The sequence below is a fragment of the Pleurodeles waltl genome, chromosome 1_1 (genome assembly GCF_031143425.1).
Source record: "Pleurodeles waltl isolate 20211129_DDA chromosome 1_1, aPleWal1.hap1.20221129, whole genome shotgun sequence".
Lineage (NCBI taxonomy): Eukaryota > Metazoa > Chordata > Amphibia > Caudata > Salamandridae > Pleurodeles > Pleurodeles waltl.
Window position 1 is genome coordinate 800,691,827 of NC_090436.1, and position 15,862 is coordinate 800,707,688.

General features: G+C 44.6%; 1 protein-coding gene across 3 annotated transcripts in view; it reads right to left on the reverse strand.

Annotated features, from left to right (window-relative positions):
* The window catches only part of RCL1 (RNA terminal phosphate cyclase like 1), a 323,803-nt gene extending 308,229 nt beyond the window's left edge, over positions 1-15,574 (reverse strand). The window contains exon 1 of one of the 3 annotated variants that reach the window (XM_069228254.1): positions 15,340-15,574. In XM_069228254.1, coding sequence (XP_069084355.1) covers positions 15,340-15,472 — 133 coding nt within the window. In that variant the 5' untranslated portion in view covers positions 15,473-15,574. Of the gene's footprint in view, positions 1-15,057 lie in introns of all 3 variants that reach the window. The other 2 variants (XM_069228263.1, XM_069228272.1) reach the window with 2 other exon arrangements.
* Between the last annotated feature and the right edge of the window lie 288 nt (positions 15,575-15,862).

Genomic DNA, 15,862 nt, shown 5'->3' on the forward strand with positions numbered 1-15,862 from the left:
GTCATGAAGTCTCTTCCCATCCACTAAAAGGGCCATGATCCAGCTATTGACTCCCTTCATTTCGGTGACGCAGGTACATAGTTATCTGACTTCAACACTCTCCTATTGCCGAGTACTGCATGATTAACCCATTGAAAACTGACACTGCAAAGGCATATCTTTTAGTAATAACACCACTTAGTTTAGCAATTGACCTGAACTGAGACTACGGTTTGATGGCATTCTATTTATCCTTGTGCTACCAGTGTGTGACTACAAAAGGACACCGTCTCCTTCCCAGACCAGGAGCCGGTATCCCTATAATCTAGGGTAAGAGGTAGGCCTATTTTTTTTTATTGACTCTTGTATCGTTCACTTGACTCGTGAGTGGTACATTGTGATGAAGGTTGTTAATTACATATCGTCATGGAAAATTTCGCAATGGTAGACATGAATTTGCTGTAGATGGAAATGCTGGTCTGTGATGCGTGTACACAGTTTTCACCTAACCACATGTTGGTTTGTAGTGACTTTTTCACTTGCATAACCACTGCACTGTGTGACATAGGAACACAAAGAGGTAGGTTCATGAGTAATAATTAAATAATTTAAAATATTCTATTTGTAAACAGGTTATCATACCAGTATCACTCAGGCAGGACATGCCTGGGATTAGAGTGGATTAAATCGTTTTTGGCAATAATATGCCTTTTCAGATAGGGATCCTCAACCCTGAAGAATTTCCCTGACCTGCATACGCTTTTTGTGAGGGCACAAATATTTTGGCTAATTGAGGGGCTGAACTATTGACCTCAGCAGTACCGTTGCATCTTGTTTTAGACATACCTGTGGACACCACTGTTAAAGGTTGTCCACAAGGTATTTTTAGTTAACCTGGATTCCCTCCCTGTCCAGTAGCTTTTATTTAAGAACTCGCTCCTGTCTGGGTTCATCAGGAGGTTGAGTCCACCCTGGTGGCATTGTCCTACCAGGGTGGGGAGGGGTCACCAATGATGAAGCATTACACGAGTACAAGTGTGAGGCTTCTTCTTCCGTAAGAAAAGGCTTCCCTCAAGTTCAGTTAGGACAGTAGTTCTGTTATACCCTACTTGGGACACTGACATGTTTACCTTTTCTGGGCAACAGTCCATGAGGTTCATGAGCTACCATACTTGATGCGATAGTGATGTGACCTAAGAGGACGTATAGTGGCCTAAACAACCTTCCTCTTTCTCTTAAGGGTTAACAGCTAAAGTGTTGTTACCATACATTCAGCAATCAAACACTACAGAGTTATCAATTTGGACCATTTGACAAGTGAGGAAACTGAAAATTTATCATAAGAACACATGCTAGCACACTGCATAGTATTCTGCCTATCTAACTGCTGGCCATAAATGTCTACCAAGTATTGCACTTGTCCACCAAAGGTAGATGTACACACTCACGTTCTCTGCATTCCTCAAGCTCTGAGCAGGTCACTGGTAGACAAGGAAGGTAGCTAACCCCACTATCTAATAAAGTGGTGTTGAAAATTAGGCGAGTCAATAGGGACCTCGGATGTGGGTGCAAGAGGGTAATAGACATAACTGTTGAGGGAGCACAGCATCAGAATGAAGCCTGGCAGATAGAAGAGGATACATCAGATCGCTGTGCTGACCCCCTCACCCCAAAAGGCCTGGTATCTAAACAAAGATATCAAATGGGCAGTGATAATATTCTAAATGGGAACTGGGAGGTGTATACAATGAAATAATGCTCCAAGAAAATCATTTATCAAAGTTGACACAGTTATGAATCCCTGTTTTACAAACAACAGATAGCTATAATAAATGGCACGGATGCCTGTGTTCAAAGAAGTAATCAAAAATCAAAATGTTATGCTTCCAATAATCTACAACCTTACATCTGGTTACTTTCGGTTTAATTACCTTCAACTTTTCTTCGACAAATTCAAATGAAAACATCTACTTAATTTCTGTTGCTTTTATACCTCAGATTGCTGCCAACCTCTGTGTCATGATGACACTGCCCAACTCTTACTCTCCATGATGAATTAGCTGGCGTAGACGATCCAAATTGCTGATCAAACTCTTTGGTACCCTGTTAACAGAGTTCTAACACACTGCTTATTTGAAGTACAAAAAAAATGTTCTCCAACAAAATAACTTCACAGGAGTGGGTCTTGGACCAAGTAGCAAATTAAAAAGTTAAAGGTTATATACTTAAACATGAAAGATCATTTTGAAACTCTGAGCGGCAAGTGATCTTTAAAAGAAAAATAAAGCAACTAGGACCACAAAAGCAGCTTATTTCATTAAACGTACTTTTTATGCTTCCAGTAGGTCAAGATTATTAGTTACAGGTGAACTTGTAAACCAAGCTTGTATTTTTCACCATCTCCACACAGTTGAGCTTCCTTGTGGAGGTCAGTCTGATTTGAAGGAATTCAAGCTTGATCTTCCTGAGCTTGCTAAAATGTCAAACAGCTCTACTCCTGTGAGAATGTTAGCACTAATCCACACCTTTGAACAACTAAGTTACTTTGACAGGCTGCTATGAGACAGCGGAAAGTCGTGCTCTTCCCCAGACCTCGTTTAAAAACTTGACATGTCTTTTGCCTCTAAACAGATGTATGTACTAAACAAATCTTTACCGACTCAAGTAATCACCCGACAAATTCAAAACCGTAACCATATCAGATTATAAAAATCCCTGTCCACTCAGATCACACAAAATTGTCAAACCTGCCTCTAGTACATTTTTGGCAGGAGCAGTTCCAGACACTTCACCAAATATGTAGTGTTATTTTACAACGTTTTGGTGGCTTTGGAAGCAGTCCATGCACTGATCTTTTGGGTCTATCAGTGCTTGCCAACTAAAGGATAGAGGTAAGGTAGTCTATAGCAACATACTAATCCTTTTTAGAATTTTTGTTTGTTTGACATGGTTGACCACTCATTTCTTTACAAAGGACTTGAGGAAGCTAAATCCAAGGGACTGCGCTTAAATTGGAGCACTCTTCTACACTGCGATTTCAATGTGTTGCCCATCTTCCTTTTAAAGCAGAGCTTATACCAGCGAACTTGGGTGTCCCAGCCAGCTCTGTAATCTCTTCCATTGTGTTTAACTATTATTTTGCGCTATTAGAGTCATCCTCTTTGTATACAGACAGCTAGCTGGTATAAAGTCTCTAGAACAAGCTGTAACTTTAACTGACATATTTAGGTTCAGGTTTAAGTGCTGTTAGGTACAGAACGACTTAGCAGTACCCTGCAAAGCCCAGATGCAGCCCTGTGTGTGTATTAGGCTGCCTGTCTGGTAAGGAATTTCAGTATGTTATTGAACTTGTAGCGGTCACTCAATATTCACATCGACATATTTTAAATACCTGCTCACATCAAGTAACTGCAGTAAATGATTCTGTCTTACGAATTAGCCTTCAGTATTGCTTTATATCTTGACTGACTAGGAAAAGCTACAACATGACTTTAGAGTATTCAAAACATATAAGCCCAACTAACGCTCAGACTGAGAAAATGCACCGAATCTTGCCTGCTCTCACTTCACTGTTTGCCAGTGAAGCAGCAGAATTCGCCCCACGATAGAGGGCTTGTGGGTGCCTTAAGAGCATTCATATTATACTCTTCCCCACGTCAAGTGATCACATTGTGCTTGTGATAGGTTGTTTATCCTGTCTTTTGCAGTACTGATTTGTTTTGATGTGAAATTATGTCTATTAGTATTGGCATAAATAACAGCTGCAAATAGAATGTGGCCCAGTTACATATTTGGGAGCCCCCTGCAGTGATTTAAATGGCCCATGCTTTATGCTTAGTCAGTCGTTAGGATGCCCATCTGGAACTGTGGATAACCATCTCCATCCATGATAAGGATGGAAAAGATAATGCCTTGTTCATTTGTAAGGACTTCCACATCTGTAATAGTTCTCATCACTTGTTCTCCCAGAACTAATCCTTTTTTTACATATGCCATCTTTAATTTCAATCACACACCTCTCTTCCTCTAGCAGTCTTAATTTCAGCATTTGTTTTGTCCCTTATTGCAGGAGCATGATGTTCAAATTGGCTAATGGCTCTGCCTATATTGTCACTTGTAAAGTTATATCAGTTACTACAAATATGCCTTTTTCTCTTCAGGAGAGTCTTTGATCTCTCAAAAACTGACCGTTTGTAATACCTGTTTTGAAAACTTTAAGTGACATCCTCTGTTCATAAAACTGCACCATATGAGCCCCTGGTCAGGTCCCCGAGTTCCCGTAACGCAATCATGGCACATACAGCCCCCGCACTGACACAGATTCTCTCATGGAATGTCAACGGCCTCCTAGATAAAATTAAAAGAACCGCAGTGTTTAACACCCTGCGCAGGTACGCCCCCTCGGTGGTCCTCCTGCAGGAGACCCACCTACTTGGAACCAATTGCCCTATCCTAGCACGGGGAGGCTTTGACAAAGCTTTCCACGCGGGCTTCTCGAGGGGCTCCAGGGGGGTGGCCATCTTGTTTCATCGCTCACTGCCCATAGTGTTTACAGCCACACAGTCAGACCCAAAGTAGATTTGTTACGGTGACCGGCATACTGCACGGGTCGCCGATTAATTTCGTATGCGCGTACGCTCCCCCAGCTGGCTTTGATACCTTCTTACTAACTCTCCGCCGGATGATTATAGGCCTCCCGCAGGGACTCACGCTTATTGGAGGTGACTTTAACTCGGTCCTAGACCCTAAAATAGATGTATCCAGACCTATTTCATCCACCCGAGTTGGGAGAGCAACCAAATTAAACAGTTGGACAGCAAGCCTAGGCCTGTGCGGGGTATGGAGGACATGGCACCCCAGAACGCGGCAATACACACACACACCTCAGCGGCCCAAAACTCCCAAGCAAGAATTGACCTTGTGCTCATGCCCGCCTTAGACATCCCTAGAGTCACTGGTGCTGAGATACTACCTAGAGGAGTCTCGGACCATTCCCCGGTGCGTTTCCGGGTAGGAGACATAGCCCCAAATCAACGTCCCGTGTGGCGCATGAACGCATGGTACCTACAAAATAACTATTTCACTCTTGATATAAGGGACCACCTTACCCAGTACTTTGATCAAAATCTGGGATCCGTACAGTCCCCGGGCGGCATGTAAAGCCACACTCGGAGGCTATGCCAGGTACCGTGTACGCGCCCGTGAACGGGCACGAGACTTACAGGTGACAACCCTTGAAGCCAAAGCTCTGGCCCTGGAGAAGTCTGAGACTCCCGCGGCATCAGCATCTGCTTTGAGGCGTCTAACAGTGATTAGAGAGGAAATAAGACAGTTAGTGTTTGAGGCTGCAAAGCACACATGGAGAGCGTCGGCGGCCCGTGTGTATGGATGGGGTGATAAAAATGGCAAACTCCTGCATTGGTTGGCCTCGCGCCCCCTAGCCGACAGAGTTATCCCGGAGGTCGCGGACGAAGCAGGCTCAGTCGCACAGATCCCCAGTGAAATTGCTCCGAGTTTTGCATCATACTACGCCCAGCTATACGCGATGCACTCCCGCCCACGAATTGAAAGGGAATCCCCCCCTTCTAGATGACATAATCCTTCCTAAAATCCCACAGACGACCAGAGAGACCCTGGAGGAAACCATAACCCTGGCCGAAATAACAACGGCCATATCCGGGCTAGCATCAGGCAAAACACCTGGACCGGACGGCTTCCCATCTGAGCTCTACGGCAGATGTGGGGACATTCTAAGCCCCCATCTGCTCAATATGTTTAACGAGGCAATGAAGATAGGCCGCTTCCCCACCGGAATAGATCAAGCCACAATAGTGGTGATTCCGAAGACCCGCCATTGTGTGACCGCTCGGCCTACAGACCCATCTCCCTGTTGAACGCTGAGATTAAAGTGCTCTCAACACTACTTGCTACCAGGCTGAGGGCAGTGCTTCCCTCGCTGGTGCACCCAGATCAATGCGGCTTCATGCCCTCACATAGCACCAGACACTGCATTAGGAGACTGCATAATGCTCTGGCTCGCCGCAGCACCTTGACCGGGTCCCCTCTTGCCCTCCTTCTAATAGACTTTGAAAAAGCCTTTGATACTGTGGATTGGTCATACCTAGAGCAAGTTCTAAGGAAGAGCGGATTCGGACCCAAATTCAGAAGCCTAATAAAACTGCTCTACTCCAATCAGACAGCTCGTATTCAGGTAAACGGGGTGACATCGGATCCATTTCCCATCCGTCGCGGGACCCGACAGGGATGCCCGCTTTCGCCGTTACTCTTTGCCCTGGCAATTGAGCCACTGGCAAAGCTGCTGAGAGAAGACCCACTAATAACAGGCTGGGCATGGCCCGTGGGGCCGGAGGATCGGGTAGCACTGTATGTTGACTACCTCCTCCTTTACCTCTCTAACCCGGCAATGAGTGGCCCGCGAGTCCTAGAACTCCTGGAGCTCTTCTCACAAGCCTCGGGGCTTACCCTGAACTCTAGCAAATCCCTACTGATCCCACTACATCCCTCAAGAGACTGTATAAGCTGGCAGAAAAAGATCCCAATCTCCCGCAATAGTTTTAAATATCTGCGGGTTCACATAACTCTACTCCCCGAGCTTGCGTGGGAACTAAATATTACACCGCTCCTTAAGAACTCCAGAAAAGACCTTCAACGCTGGAGGAATCTGCCACTCAACACACTGGGGAGAATAGCCCTATACATAATGATGGTGCTCCCCAGATTCCTATACCAACTGCAAAACTTTCCTCACCTCATCCCCCGGAAATGGTTTAACGAGGTTGAGACTATGGCACGCCAATTTATGTGGCACGGTTCCCGCCCCAAGCTAGCCCTTGCCACATGTCAAAGAGACATTTACGAAGGGGGACTGGGAATGTCCAACATTTATTTTTACTACCTAGCCATGCACCTACTGGTGATCAACGACTGGCTATCGGGAGGATGGACCGACCCCACGTAAAGACTGGAACTTCAGGAGATGGGCTACAACAGGGTTTTCAATGCCCTGTATGGAGGCGTGGTCCCGCAGTCCATCCCGGAGGTGACCAGACTGTTTTTTACGGGATGGAGAGCAGCGCAGAGGGCCACGGGGTGGTGGTCTTGTCTAACTCATCTGACACCTCTCTGGCAGGGGAAATGGCTAAAGGAAGTCTCCACGCTAAAGGGCTTTCGGAAGTGGGACATTATCGGGATAACTACGCTTGGTGACATCTGGGACGACACACATTCAGCCCTTTGTGGAGCTTCAGAAAACATACTCTTTAAACAACACCCAGTTTCACAAATATCTACAGCTCAGGCATGCTCTAATGGTACACGTACGGCCTGGGGACAACATCCCAGAATATAGTCCCTAGAAGCGAAAATTATGATGGGGCACCTAAACAAAGGGGGAGTTCCCCGAATATACCGCTCCATCCTTACCAACACATCCCCTCCCCTCCCCTCGAGGAACTTCGCCGGAAATGGGAGGGCTGGGTGGGCCCCATGAAGGACTTAGACTGGAGAGGGGCTCTAATGGCTCCCCGAACATTGGCCATATCCACACGGTTTCAGTTGCTACAGACCCTCTACCTTCATGCAGCCTACCTTACCCCTAAGAGACTCCACCGAGCGGGTCTCCGGCCCACAGACGAGTGCCCCCGGTGCTCTCATACGAGGGCAGACTTCTTCCACATGGTCTGGGCCTGCCCGGTTATAGAGTCATATTGGAGGTCAGTCATGTGGAGGTCTCCGAAGTATTGCAGTCAACAGTGGAGATATCCCTGACACCACTTTTACTGGGGGCAATGGGCGAGACAGGGCTAAATAGATCGAGTCGTACATTCCTGGGAGTGGCCTGCCTAGTGGCAAAAGGAGACATTAAGTCGGAATGGAAGGCCGTAAAAGCGCCGTCCCTTAACAAATGGAGACGGGTATGGATTGGTGTGCAGGATGTGAAAAAATGGTATACGAGGCGAGAGGTTGCCCTGAAAAATATAATAGAATAGAATATGGGGAAGTTGGGTGGGTCTGCTGACCGATTGATTAACCTTAAACAAGAGTCACCCAGGGAATATGGGGCAACAACAACGGCAACCCCCGCTCTGTGTGAGAGAGGGGCCGAACCAAGGCCACACGAGGTGGATAGCAGGCCGATCTCCCTCAGAAGTGGCATCAACAAGAGTCACCACTTTACTCTAGTTCTACAATGGCGAGGCCAAAACTAAAATACTCTAAAAAACCAAATTTTATTCCAGCTTATAATGAGGCCACGGGGCCTATCAGGACCCCTCTGCCCAAAGGACGAGTAAGACGGAAGTGGCAGAAGCTACATCGTGAAGAGGGTGTTATGGTATTGATATCTGTGTATTTCAATTATTGTTACAATATATCATTGTTGTGTTTTTTCCTTCTGTTTTTCTTCAAAATAAAAATAAAAATCTTTATAAAATAAAAAAATAAAACTGCAACATAGTCAGGGTTCTTTTTTTCTGATTGTTTAAAATAAAATGTACAATTTGCATGTGCAGGATTCATTTTTCTATCCATTCCTGTCACTTTCTTTGGTGCAACTTTGAACACACAGAGAAGCATTATGCCATTTAATTATAGTATGTGTCATTTCACGTCTCCACCCAAAAGAGAGAAAATGAAACATTTTTTTTGCCCAGAACAAACCATCACTTCCAGAACCTAAAGATAAGCTGGAATCATGCTGAACAACACTAAAGTTTCAATGAGTGGTTCCACTGCTACCTATAGGAAAGGGGTTGGGGTTGTACATGGCCATGATTCACTATACGAATATATAAGGTTCTATAAAATATAGAAACAGACTAAATTAATAAAAGTATTGTCCTTTGGCACTTTAAAATAGTAAAACATTTTAAACAAGTTATCTACTGTTGTTGACCCGCTAGCCATATCGTCTCATAGTTCCATAACATCACAATTACAGTTATTACAATGGAAATACCTGCATAGAAGATACCATGCTTGGAACACAAGTAACTGAAGCCAAAAGTACCTCCATTTAACAGACATGTACACAATAAACCAATCAATCAGGGAATATATAGATAATTTGAGTGTTATCCTAATCTCTTACTGTGCAGCTACGGTGGAGCAGGGGATCCAAATTCAAAACGACCACTCTACTGATGGTCATCTAACCAAAATGGCCCTCAGCGTATTTTGTCACATATAACAATAAACAGGGTAAGTTCCTAAATTAAAATGGCTGTTAATTTAATAATCAGTTGTCCAAGGGCGTTACTGGAAGGTAGGCGTGGGAAACTGGACTGTGACGTCACTCACTCAAAGCAATGAAGATTACCTAAAAGGAACTGGCTATTACCTCCTAGCCCGACCTCCAGTTGGAGTCATTACCCATTGAGCTCAGGCACATAGCAGCTTCAATGATGCTCAATACCGCTTATCTAATAACAATAGAAGAATCTTGTTCACATCAAAAGCCTTCAACACAAACTCCAAATAAAGTAGCAACGTTCTCTACCGCTCACAACTGGTAATGGGCCAAAGATATTGCAGCTTACAAATGTCTGACATTAAATCCCCTTTAAATGTCCCAAGAGGCTGCCAAACCGCTTGTTGACCTTCCTTGTGTCACATTAAGCAAAGTTTCACTTCCTGCCTGAAAAGCTGAGATTATAGCCCATTTCAGTCATCTACTCAGAGTTCCAGTAGATGGCTTCAAACCCTAACCCGCAATACCAAATGTTAAAAACAATGCTTCCACCCTTTGCAATCCTGCTGTTCGACACTAAGTGAAAGAGCTAGCTTCATATCCAAAGTTTGAAGTAATTGACTTTCCTGAGATCCTGGAAACGAGTCAAACATGAGAAGGACTAAATCCTCACAACAATGGAACGAAGTAGGCACCTTAGGAACAAAGTGTGGCCCTGGCCTAGGGACCATGGGATCTGGAAAGAATCACCAAAAAAGCCTCTAAGCAGAACAGACCACCAACTCTCCTAACCTCGCTGATGTAACTCCTAGCAGAAAACGCACCTTTAACTTGAGAAACTTCAATGGAACCTGATGTAAAGGTTCAAATAGCAGAAACTGCAATGGTTCCAACACTAAAGGAAAATCCTAAGGAGGAACGGGAGAGCTAAACAAGGGCCTTTTCAGGAAAGAAAACTCTGCAATAGTCTTGCAACCAAGGCACTTGTAATCTGGACTCCTGAAAGCTCGGATTGCTGTCCATTGGGTACTGAAGAGATAAGTGACTAATCCCAAATCAAAGCCATCCTTTATTTTATTTTTTTTAATGCAGCACTCTGGTGTTCTCCATAAGTAAACCTGTTAAGCACTTTGAAATACACCACTTCTCCAAAAGACTGCCAATACTTTGCATATGCACTCCATGACGGCGGCTGATTAAATGAGGCTATTTCTGGAGAACAACCTTTATATTCCAGTGCTAACCGTTCGATAGCCAAGCCCCTAACTGGAGTCACCTCAGGCTTGGAACAGTCAACTGTAGGCCCACTAAAGGACAAGGATCTAGAGGAATTCACCACACTGGAAGCATCACTGGCTGGAGAAGAAACAGATACCACAGTTGACGATTCCAACATGGACCCATGAAAAGTTCCCGAGACGTATCCAGTCCATGCTTTACTAACACCTTTGAATCATCAGGAGTGGAGAGAAAGGAAATGTTCGTTTTCTTGGCCATCTAAATGGCATTGCAGCCACCCTCAAATCTTTGGAGGTGGCATAATTGTGCAAAAGCGTGGAAGTACAGCACTTCCTCTGAAGCAGATAGGTCTACCTAGGGAAGAACTAACCGCTTTACTAGCTCTAGAAAGACCTCCCTGCTCAATTACCTTAATGGAAGAACCGGAAAAGCACTGTGCAACTGATCTGCCTAAAGAAAATCTGAACGTGGGAGATGAACAGCCCTCAGAGACAACAAATTCAACTCTGCCTACAGACAAATCTTTTGTGCTACGCCATTCAATGCTGGAACTCTTGAACTGTCCTGATGATTCAAGTAACAAACCACTACTCTTGTCCAACCTGATCAGAACTTCCTATTGAAATAGCTGGGCTGCAAAGTTAAATAAGGTCAACTTAACTGCTTTCAACTCTCTCCAGTTGAAAAAGGCCTGTGTCAGAGGTGATCACAGACCCTCAACTGTCTGTTGCCCCAGAACTGCTACCAACCCCAACTTGATGGCCTCTACTGTCACTATCACAACTGGTTGAGGCGAACTTGCACCATCTGTTCAAATTCCCCTCTTACAGTCACCATTGCATCTGCTGAGGCTGCTGATCCTGAGACGGTACCAACCAAGACTTCTCCTGGTTTGTCAAGTGTCCATGTTGTGCCACCACTCTACATACCTCCCTGGCCTTAATCTTCACCCTAGAAACAGAAGATGAACAAACGAACCAGCCATCCAGATAAAGAAAAATCTGAATTCCCTTAAAATAAAATTCCACTAAAGGAGCCAACACTTTTGTAGACATCCTAGGAGATAAAGAAAAGCCAAAAGGTAATTGCTAGAATTGGTAATGTTCTTTGTTTGCACAAAAGCGCGGATGTTTATGAGACACTGGGTGGACTGGCACATGCAGGTATGCAGCTTTTAAACCAAGAGATGACAAAAAGTCTCCATTTGACAAAAAAAAAAAAACTGCAAAGTCACCATCGTGGATATTGTATAAGGTATACAAGTGTTTACTGTTTTCAGATCCAGAACAGGTCTTAAGTCTCCATTTTGTGTTGCTACAAAAAACAGGACTGAATAGGTTAATTCTCTTTTCTGTTGAACTTGTACCTTTACAAATGCTTTCTTTGAAAGCAATTTCTGAACTCCAGTTAAAAGTGGCTCCTTTTACTGGAGCAACTGGATGAGGTGTTAAAAAAATAAAAATAAGAAAAGGACTATTGGGGACACTCTTGAAAACTTTGTTTTATAACTTTCACCAATAATCTGTAACACCTAATTGTCCTTTATTGAGACCATCCATGTATCTTAAAAAATACCCGAGGCAACATCCTTTCTGCAATGTTATAGTCAGGACTTCTGGCTTGGTTATCCTGAGCAGATGAACTTGGCTACTGTACCCAGATTTTCTTCTGAGGAAGGCACACAGTGACCCCTCCGTCCCAATCACGTTTGCCTCCATCGAAAGGGCTGACTTCCCATCTTCACTTGAAAGGACTAACCAAACGCTCTCCGAGAACTGAAGGACTTTGCCTTATGAGGTTGACAAAGAAGAATGGAGTCCTGGAGAGAAGATTATCTGTGCAAGGTATGAGGAATCCAGCCTGCACTGATCGGGTCACAGCTTGTGTGATGGACTTCATCGGTGACCCCATTTGCCAGGAGGGCCGTAATGAACTGATTCGCAGGGGCATAGATGAAAAGCCCACTCCCCACACCGATCAGCCCGTTGACCTGTGACTACTGAACTGGTTGACCCCAGGCTGTTGCCGTAAGCCTGCTTTCACTTGGCGACCCTATATGCCAGGATGGGTCACCAGAGACACTGAAACCAACAGGTCCAGGTCATTGTCTTGGAAACCATTGTGACCAAGGTGGACTCAAACTCAACTTGTGGATTGCCCCAGCGGGATCTGTTGGCGCAAGGAAACTATCCCCACTCTCTGCCGAGGGAAGTAAAGACTTACTGTAAACCTCTGGAGCCAGAGCACCTGGCCCAGCTCGATTCTGCAGGTAGCCCAGCTCAAGGAAGAGTGCTGGTGTCTGCCAGGAGCTGCCACATGTGACTGAGCAGCCTAACTCACACAGGATCAAGCTTCACCGGTGCAAGGTTCTTGGCCGCAGGAGCATGTAAGCTGAGAACTGGGCCTTTAGGCCCCGGGGGCATACCACCATTGGTGCTGCTAACCCATTGTCTCTAAACGCTGAACTTACTTGCCAAGTCTGAGAGAGGAACTCTTGAGTACAGCCTTTTAGCTTACATTCCCTGGAAGCAGCAATGAGTGTACAGGGAATAACAGCGTACCTGCTGCACTAGAGGTAGAAGGACAGGAAGTGACTTGACAACTACTGGAGACCTGACCTCAAGGAAATTGTGTTACTGCTTTCTGAATGTTGTTTACCTTTGTATGTGTAGAGTTAGAATTAAAATATGTATTTTTTATATAAAAACAAGTATATAACTGGACAGTGATTTATTGTCACGATGCCCGCATGTTGAGTTATGAGTCGTGTTCCCTGATCTGTATCTGAGCTTCCCCTGAAGGAGCCTTAACTGCTCGAGGTATGCTACACAACAGTGTCAGGTGTAGAAAGGGCTGCTTGACCCAGCTGGGTCCACAGTAGGGTGGGCCCCCCTGGAAGGGGTTCCCACACCTGGCGTGTGCTCCATTATTTGTATGCCCCTGCACGTGTGACAGTGTCTAGCGATGTCCCACCATGATTTATTGGATTCCATCAGAGACCAAAGTATGGTTTGGCCTTCAAATAATAAAGTCAATTGGATTCTGTTTGCAATGCTTGATTGGTTGACAGATCATGAAGATGAATGGGTGCTGCCTGACGTCTTGCCAAAGCATTTAGATAACATCTAGGTCAGTGACTCTTAACCTATTGCTTGAGGACCCTGGAGGTCTGCCATTGTATTATCAAATTAAACATTATTAGAATTAATACAATAACATTAACAAATTATACACAAATAAAAAAGCAATAATGAAAATGTGACAATTTATTCTATATTTTATTGTGAATTAAACATACCATTTCTATACTGGAACATGTTTGTGAGATACTTTTTTTCGTATATTTGTGATATTTTCTTAGTTCAAATCATAGAAATTGCTTAGGCCGGAGGTGCCCAGCTCCTAATAACGATGTAGTTGTGGTCAACAGAAGTCAAAAGGTTATGAACCGCTGAACTAGGTTATCTGTCTTGCCCATAACATGCAGTTAAGGGAATGCGTTAACTGGAAGTAGGAGTGGCATTATACCCATCTGCTGGCATATTTAGACTGTTTTTTTTAAGAGGGTGGGCAAGTATGTTAAATTAGTACTGAAGTTGGTGCTGTTTAGAACATTAGGCCAGGCGTGTATACTGTTGTGAGAATGGCATATCTGTGCTGAGTGTGTGTGTGTACGGTGTTCCATGTAAAGCGGTGTTTTTTTTTTTTTTTATATATAAAATCCCTTCCGGTACGAAGCATAATATGCGCATGACATTCCAAAAACGTTACCATTGGACAAATAAAGGCAGGCAACTTGCCTGAAATTAAAACGGTTTCTATTCTTAGCACGGTTTTGCAAACACCACATGATGGTCATATGACAGAAGCATCCTGCTTATTTTTGCAGTTGGAAAAAACAGTCTACTTGGTCAAAACAGAGCCTTGTATACTCAATTAAAATGCTGGCCAAATAGATTGTAGCACTGTAATATGATGACGCTGCCAAAAAAATATGGTTGACAGACATTTCTCCGCCAAGACAGATTCGATATTCAAAACACAAGGTGTCCGCAAAAAGGTAACATCTAGAGTTTCATATAACATACACAGCATTTCATGACATCATGCACCATATCGACCTCAGAATCGGGTACAGCGCCGCAATACTACGGGGTAGAACCCTTACGAAAAAGTAAACACATACTATGGAGCTGAGCCAGCACGGGGTGCTGTCTGCAATGGCAGCCATGTGCAATTTTAAACACGAGTTGTTGTGGGAGGATAAAGGAACGATTTTAACTTTAATGCATAAGTAAACCCTGAAATTGGGTTCGCAATTCTGCAAACAATAACACGGGATTTGGACAGTAAAAGCCATCGATGGAAAGTGTGTAAACGAAACATGCTCGCAGACATATGACCAGTATAGCAGAGCAACCACGAAACAACGTGTCCTTGTTTACAATCGAAAGAACACGAACAGCTACCTACAGTATAATAAATCACTACCCCCGGAAGCTTCTTTTGTGCCTGTGAGCACCAAGGCAGACAATTTGCATATCTCACATATTTCGAAGCACACACCAATTCCAAAAACCAACATTTTTACAATACCTAGTATAAGGCAACAAGGACAGATTATGTATTACCTTTCCACCCACGCTGGGCTATGTGGATCTAAAGTCAGACACATCGCCTCACATTCCTTTGCCGAAACATATTTCTCTGCTTGTTCCACGAGGTTTCTACCACCCAGTAACTCAGTACATGCAAAACATTGCGCACGATATATTTATCACCGCCGATTAACAACTGTAACACAGCCCAGACTCCTAACATGGGTAGATACTGAACCTCCCTCCACGCCCTCGGCTGTGCACGCGAACGCCTGTTGCACACGTGCCTCCGCGAAACAGCCACCGCTGCTGTACCTCGGATGCCCGGGCTGTCTTCTTTGGCCCTGATACCGCGAATCTTCACGGGCTTTCCGCTCAGGGTGGCCAGCACGATCCTCTGGCGGAAGAAGTTGCAGCCTTCATAGCAGAGGCAGTGCGCGGCGGCCATGGCAAGAAGGAACTGCTGCTGGCCTCCACGGGCTCCACTCCAGCTGCTGCAGACCTCGGCGCGCCCACGTGCTGCCTCAGCTGCCAGGCTGGGAGCTGGAGTGCTGGGGTCAGGTGAGACTACAACGAGGAGTGTGGAAATAAAAGAAGTCTCGCCCCGGTGTAGACGGCACGGCCGCCATTTCGAAAGGACGCTTTTCCCGTTTCAACAAAGCTCTAGCTCACTAAAGGAATTGAAAAACAGAATGGACTATCAATAAAAAAACTTTGCTCACTTAAAAAAAATATTTTGAAAAATTACATGTATCAAGCACTGTCCAGAATATTGATTAATTTATTTTATTGAAAACGTGTAACTTAATTCAAAACAAACATAGAACCCTATCTGTTG